The 7,501-nt window shown below is 41.3% G+C and overlaps 1 protein-coding gene across 2 annotated transcripts in view; it reads right to left on the reverse strand.

The window, feature by feature from the left end:
- Arl6ip1 (ADP ribosylation factor like GTPase 6 interacting protein 1) overlaps positions 1–6,390 on the reverse strand; it is a 9,874-nt gene extending 3,484 nt beyond the window's left edge. The window contains exons 1-4 of one of the 2 annotated variants that reach the window (XM_010610761.3): positions 6,319–6,390; positions 3,691–3,824; positions 3,040–3,159; positions 372–489 (exon numbers count right to left, since the gene is read on the reverse strand). In XM_010610761.3, the coding sequence (XP_010609063.1) occupies positions 372–489; positions 3,040–3,159; positions 3,691–3,773 (321 nt within the window). In that variant the 5' untranslated portion in view covers positions 3,774–3,824; positions 6,319–6,390. Of the gene's footprint in view, positions 1–371; positions 490–3,039; positions 3,160–3,690; positions 3,825–6,237 lie in introns of both variants that reach the window. The other variant, XM_010610760.2, reaches the window with a different exon arrangement.
- Between the last annotated feature and the right edge of the window lie 1,111 nt (positions 6,391–7,501).

A 7,501-nucleotide genomic window follows, 5' to 3' on the forward strand; every position in this document is an offset into this window, starting at 1 on the left:
AAAAAAAAAAAATTAAATGCAAAATATAATTTTTCATGTTCAATGATCCAGTATATTCAGATAAACATTTACGAATATAGCTACAAGCCACACCAAAGGCAAATAATAAATATCAAACTATAAGTTTGTGTTTGTTTTCTCCTCATCTTGTTTGTTTCCTGTTTGTTTTTTGAGACATGTTCTCGCTATGTAGAGTGATCTGCCTGCCTCAGCCTCCCAAGTGCTGGAATTACGGGCATGTGCCACCACGCCTGGTACAAACTATAATTATCAAACTATAATTATTAAAACAAAAGTCTATCATTAGGTTACAATAAGCTAAACTTAGGATTGTGTTTTACACTTATGTAAGTCAAGCAAAAAAAAAGTACCATTTTGGGCTTTTCTTCTTTTAGTGTAAAGAGGCGTTTCCACCAGCCCACAGCTCTGCGTCTAGTCTTTACTACATTGCTGCAAATTTCATGGAATCTTTGCTGCTGTTCAGTGGTCCTAGAAGAAGAATGTTTCCTTTTGTTATAAGGAAATCTACAGAGTAAACAGAAATACATTCCTCTTAAAGTTAGGTGTGTATATACATACTTTATTATTTAATAGAGTATTAGGGCTAATCTGTAACTCTGGAGTCACATTTGGTTAACGATAGTAACAAAATACTCATGACTTCTATGGGCTATGTCAAACCAGTATAAATTTGATTTTTCTATACCTGGATTACTTTTCAGATCATATTAAATCCTTCACTGCAGTCCATTAGAGTCTCAATGAACAGCTGCATCTAAGCACTTACAGTGTCAATAGCACTCGTATGCAAAGCTAAGAACCCCAACCAGGCTTATACATTTGACATCAAGGCAGTAATAAACAGTTCAAATCCAATTATTTATAAATTTAGTACCTCTGAGGGAAAGTAAAGCAACGACAACAACAAAAATGTGGTAAATATCCAACAAAAAGAAGTCCAATTTTTCTTGTTCCCAATTTTAAAAAAGGTGAGCCCTGCACTATCTTTGCTGCATAGGAACAGTGGCTGCTGTAAGCAGGAACTGTGCTGAAGAATGTGCTGCCTTCTTCCCTCATCTTCATTCTGGTGATCGAGGAGGATTTCTGCTGAGCCGTGGAACTTCTTGTAAACAATTAGACCTTCTATGGCGACCACAGTCAAGGTTAGACGGTGGCTCTGTAACACAGTGTTCTTCCTTTCCCACAAGATCATTCCCATAAGAGCAAAAAAAAAACACAAAGCAACTTTTTTTTTCTAAATCGATAGCAGTTACCAGGAAAGCATAAGTGTTTGTTTCTGAAAACTTTCGTGTAGGAGTTATGAATTAGCAGATTAGAATGTCATCTGGCTACTAAAGTCAAGGCCAGTGGTTGCTTCCCTTTGTTAGACTGGCTCCACTGCATGGTTACAAACTTATTCCCCCAAACAACGGCATCAAGAATTCATTACCGCAAGTGAAAATGATTTAAAAGAGAGCTCTTAATACCAATCCATCGGAGAGGAAAACATGTTTCAAGAAACATGATTACTTATCCCACAGTTTAAGCAAATTACCCCATAATATATGACTTTCCTTTTTGTTGGGGCAGGGGGTTTGAGACAGGGTCTCACTATGTAGTTGAGACTGACCTGGAACTCACTATGTAGCCCAGGCTGGTCTCGAACTCACAGCGATCCTCCAGCCTCAGCCTCCCAAGTGATGGGATTACAGGTGTGTGCCACCATGTCCAGATGAATTTACTTTTAAAAAGATCTATAAGGTACTCATTTAAAATTCTCATTTTTACAGATTTATAATTTTCTGTCATCTGGAAACAAAAAACTAATGTCATGGAATTGGAGATGTGGCTCAGGGGTATAGCCCTTGCCCGGCACTTGTGAGGCCCTGGGTTCAATCCCCAGTACTGCTAAGTAAATAAGTAGGTAAATAAATACTAAGACATAAGGAGAAAATTAATCAACTGAAACAAGGAGGAATAGCAGCTAGAAGAAAAGACAATCTGTTCAAGTAACTGATTTAGCTCATTATTTAGCTTAAAGGTGGGAAATTCAACATTCCAGAGGGAAGTTAAAAATAGTTTCAAGATGATACTGTGTCATTTAACTATGACCTTTGGAATTCAAAAGCAATTTAAGAATGATAAAAATGAAATCAACAACACACTCGTATATAAAGCTGAATCTACTCTGAGGTACTTGGCATACAAATGGCCAACTCCCACTCCTACTGCCTCAGTGTCCTAAGTCTTAAAGTTTTTTTTTTGTTTGTTTTGTGTTTTTTTTGGTTTTTTGAGAAAGGGTCTCACTATGTAGTTGAGACTGACCTGGGGCTCACTATGTAGCCCTTGAACTCACAGCGATCCTCCTGCTTCAGTTTCCCAAGTGTTGGGATTACAAGCTTGCGCTAACACGGCAGGCCCGAAGTCTTAGTCTTAAGCGCAAAATCAATCTTAAAAGCCAAAATACTTCACAGCACCTGGAGCAGTGCTAACACAGCAGACATTTATTATCTGCAAAGTGAATGTGGATAAAAATGTACCACTAGTGGTGTTTATATATATATATATTTTTTTTTTGGTGTTTATATTCTTAAAAAATCATTTATAAAATTAATTTTATGCAACTTTAAAGGAGCAATGTGAAAATGTCAATGTGTAACTAGTTTTGGAAAGCTTATTATGAGTTTCTTTAAAAAATATTCACTTTGTCAGGGATGTAGCTCAGGGGCAAGGTCCCAAGTTCAATCCCTGGTACAAAATAAATAAAAAATATTCACTTCAACAAAAACTCTAAAGAGAAAAAGTTAAAATAAATGGTTGACGATTGACCATAAAAATACTATAGAGATATAAGTACTGGAACTTCATGACTTATATCTGAAATTAACTGAGAAACTTTGTACATAAAGTCAATAAAGCTTAACTCCTAGGTGTCTGCTAGTTAGAGAACTGACTGCAAATACAGCAAATATAGTAATCACAACCACCAGCTTCAGAAGCCTCTCAGAAATTAGACTGCCAAATCATTATGCCACCTACCATTTATTGGAGCCAAAAATTCTAGGTGCTAGAATGGGAACAAGGTAATCAGCCAAGCACAAAAACATAACAAAACAGGATACGCCGGACAGAACAGATGGATCTAGATAATAGATAATCCTGTTTAAAAAAATAAAACATCAGGGTTAGAAAAACAGACAACACTATTCTGAGCTAAAAATGTTTATTCAACTAGTGCACAGGTTTTCAAATATGGTATTTGGTTTTCTATTTTCCCACAAGTGGTTTTCCAGTCTTTGGGACAGACTAACATCACAAGCGGCACTCGTTAACGTAAATATCTTTTTCTTTTTTTTTTTTGGTACAGGGTCCTTGTGTTTGCAAGGCAGGCGGTGGTGGAACCGCTGAGCTAAATCCCCAGCCTTAACGTAAATATCAACGGTCAAAAGCTCTTTGGGAATCCCTCCTCAATAAGTTAAGAGGGTAAAGCAAGGGTGCTGAGGACAAAACGTTTGAGAGTCACTGAATTAGGCTATCAGGTTTACATAAGTATTGCAAATTCTGGAAAAGAAGTGAACTGCTTGTAAAGAAAGGTATTCTTTACAGATTATGTACTATGAACGAAGATATGTACTACCTGATCCTTTCTTAATAACAAGCACAACCTTAGTAATGTAATAGCACACTTACAGAAACACCAGAGAAACCACACCCACGATGGCAGGTGGAAACCAGGCCTTCTCCCATCTGAGGACTCGATCAGCCACCAGCATCACTTCTCCCCATCCTTGCAGCTGCTCTTCCAGACTTGCAGTCTCCGCGGCCTATGCGTGATCAACATTTACAGTGATCATTTTACAAGTCTCAACACTTTTATGGTTCACAGAGAGTTAAATTCTTCTAAGGCTCCAAATTATAAAATACCTCAATCCAATTGCTATCTTACTGGGTGTGGGGGCACATGCCTGTAATCCCAACAATTGGGAGGCAGAGGCAAGAGCCCAGAAAGTTCAAGGCCAGCCTGAACTACATATCTAGACCCTGCCTCAGAAAGACAAAAAAACAGAAAACAACTTGCTTTTCTTTTTTTTTTTTTTTTTTTTTTTTTTTTTTTTTTTTTTTGGTACCGGGGATCCAACTCGGGTCCTTGTGCTTACAAGGCAGGCGGCAGAACCACTGAGCTAAATCCCTGGCTCAACAACTTGCTATCTTAAACTGGTGAGTTTGGGGTGAGGAAGAGTCCTGCAACCTTGGTACCAAAGACAGAAATCAATGGAGGGGGGAAAAAAAGCCATTCTTTAAACTCACCTTCACAATCTAAGCCCTGGGCTACTCTTTGCATCCATGATATGACATAATCTTTACAGAAATCCACAACGTAGGGATAATAATCATTTTAAGCTCATGTGCTTTAATTTCAAATGAATAAACTAACTTCCCCAAAGTCATGTGGCAATGACGAGAGTTTTAATAAAATTGGATCCTTTAAGTTTGTTCATTTCAGGTGGTTTAAAATTGATCTGTGGCATTTGTCATTTTATTGATTTAAACCCTTGCTTCTAAATCCATTAGGAAAGCCTTTTCCTGAACAGCATTCAATCTCTGGAGTAGCTCTTTGTATAAGAGAATCACTTAGATGTTGGCATTTCACTGCATACCTAAGGAAAAGCACTTTAGCTAAAGTACATGTGGCATTGTAAGCTTAATGTATCTCAACACCACGTTTCCTAACACTCATGAAGACCTTTCGGTTAGACATCAAAAATTTCTCTGTAAATATGACACCCAAAAGCCACCTCCAGGATGAGCTAATGTGGCAAAAGCCCAAAAGCTGATTTAGGGTCAAGGAGGCAAAAATTTAAACAAGAAATCTAAGTGTCACTTTGGAAATATACAAAGTTAGGATAATGCGAATTGGTCTTAACAGAAATTGTACCTGTGCCACAATAATCACTAAGGTGATCCCAGGATTTCTGCCTTTATAGCTCATGCTTGATACTAAGAAAATAAATAAGAAATTTAAAATAAGAAATAAATATAACTTATTGTATTATTCTTATAATTTAAATAAAGTTTTAAAAATCACTGCACACTGGAAACCTTAAGCATTTAACATACACTTATACTTCAGTTAGTCCTCCCCAGAACTGTACAAAAATGTTGTCACATTCCTTTATAGCTGAAGAAACTGAGCCATACAAAAGGCCTTGTTCTCCTCATAATTCTGCTGCAAAGAGTAACTGAGTTCGGAATGAGGAGCTGTGTGCCAGAACCTGCCGTTTCAACAGAAGTCGGGCAGCTTCTGTGTGCCTTAATCCTCTGAAAAGGAGCCAAGCAGGCGGCTAACGATAAAGGGATGGGTGTACGTGTCTGCATGTGTGTAAGGAGACAAGCCGTGCATTTCTAAAAAGCAATGCAAAGTGAAAATCATGCACAGTCAAAGCGGCTTTGTAGTCAGTTAATTCAGCATTTGGGCTGTCTACATTTCCGTTGTGTAGCCCGCCTTTTTCTGGAGAAGGGTGATGGTGAAAACACAAGTATATCTGTTTTTTGCCTGAATGGGGTAGTTAAGGTCGTAATGAATTAAATCTGTCTGCTTCAGACACAAACTCAGGCAGTTCCTTTGCATTCTTGCTTAGTCTTCCTAAATTGGCTCGTCCTCCTGCGACCAACTCCCTTCCAAATTTAAGCCGAAGCCGGGTCCTCCCAATGTCTTTTCAGCGAAACCCCACTTCTAGCTTCCTGCAATGAGCTTGCAGCTTCCCTTCGTGGTAAGTTGTGCCAGCTCTAACATCTGCTCGGCAGCAGTCCTTTGACCCTCCACCTTTGCCCATGTTTTAGGGGGGAAATACAACGACGGCACATCAAGTTAAAATCAAAGAAGGGGAACCTGGATAAGGCTGGGGCCTGGGCCAGAAAACGCTGGTCCGGCCCCTCGACGGCCTCTGCCCCACCTGCACCCCTGGTTCTTTTTGCCACAGTCCCCCTTCTCCCACTTTCTCCTCAATCCGTAGTTGAAGTGACGCGCCCTCCTGGCACCGTCGCGCACCCTCCTCAGCATGTCAGAGGTCGACAGGACTATTGACCGCCCCAAAACCTAAAAAGACCCAGGTTCAGGCCTCGTCGCCTGCACGGGAAACCGCGGGAGGGCCGGGCCCTGCGCGGGTCCCTCCCTGCTCAGCCCACCGAAGCCCGGAGGCCCGCTCGAATCCCTCAAGACAGGCCGCTAGTACTCACCAGCAGGTTGGTGCTGCGATTATCGCCTTCCGCCATTATCCCTGAGATGCAGTCTCAGGGCAAGCCGCCCACGAAACTCACCTCTCCCAGCTGCCCGCACTGCTACCGAAAAGCGGAGGAACGCCCAGTAGGCCACTTATATAGGCAGCCTACTTTCCCGACAGCTCTCGCGAAGCCCGCCCCTTATTGGGCGAATTCAGCTCAAGCGTAAGGGAAGCCTGCCCAACCACTGCCCAGCACAGGGCTTGAAACCCAGGTCAAAGGGGAAAAGCCGGGGCAGCTTCTGCCAGGGGGGCGGAGACATAGTCAACCAATCAGCGCGCAGGGAGCGTGCTTCGCCCTGAATTACAGAAGCGGTTCAACTGCCCGACCCTGGGTAGCGGTAGGATCTCTGTCTCTTTATGTATGGCCACGCTGTAACTTGTCGGCCTTCTTCTGGTGGTTCTAAGCAGCTAAGGAGCCTCTCTGGAAAACTGAGCAGTCGAAGAAATGTTCTACGCGACTGGGGAAGGCGACTAAGATCCTCTTCCCCACCGGCCCGCCGCCCTCTAAACAGTTTAACGCAGTGTGATTCGGAGGCTCTCCTGTTGACCTGGTGAAGTTTTGAGGACAAGGGAAAGCTTTTTATGTGGATTTTACTGCCTTGTTTTTCTCCTTTTCCGTAGGAATAAGGCCTTAACTTGAAAAAGTTTGAGGACGGGAAAAATGCACCTGACTTTAAAAGTTGTTTAGTATACTTAGCTTCAGGGACTCGTTTTGACAGGACCTTAGAAGTCATGCTAAGGAAACATGTAAATCTCATAAACAGTGAAATTCACAAGCAGTTTTGGAACTAAATCAACTGTGCTGGGACATTTCTGTATCTTATCTACCCATGATTTCAAAATGCTTTAACAACTTTTGAGTTTCGTTATTCGATGCAAAAGAATGCCAAACCTTGGCCTGATCGGCTGTTCAGAAAATTAGCTTTTGGTTCGTTTGGTACCGGGGATCGAACTTGGGTCCTTGCACTTGTGAGGCAGGCCGCCGAACCGCTGAGCTAAATCCCCTGCCCTTGGATGATTAGCTTTTAACTGGCAATCTTTCATGTAACTCTTGTGGTTTTTTTGTTTTGTTTTGTTTTGTTTTGTTTTGTTTTCCGGTACTGGGAATAGGACTCGGTGCTTCTGCTTGCAAGGAAGGCGCCAGAACCACCGAGCCAAATCCCCGGCCCCTTTCATGTAACTCTTAAAGGCACCTGTATTACATAATTGATCTTACAAAT

Source organism: Fukomys damarensis, unplaced genomic scaffold (assembly GCF_012274545.1).
Source record: "Fukomys damarensis isolate Sample0158 unplaced genomic scaffold, DMR_v1.0_HiC HiC_scaffold_34, whole genome shotgun sequence".
Taxonomy (NCBI): domain Eukaryota; kingdom Metazoa; phylum Chordata; class Mammalia; order Rodentia; family Bathyergidae; genus Fukomys; species Fukomys damarensis.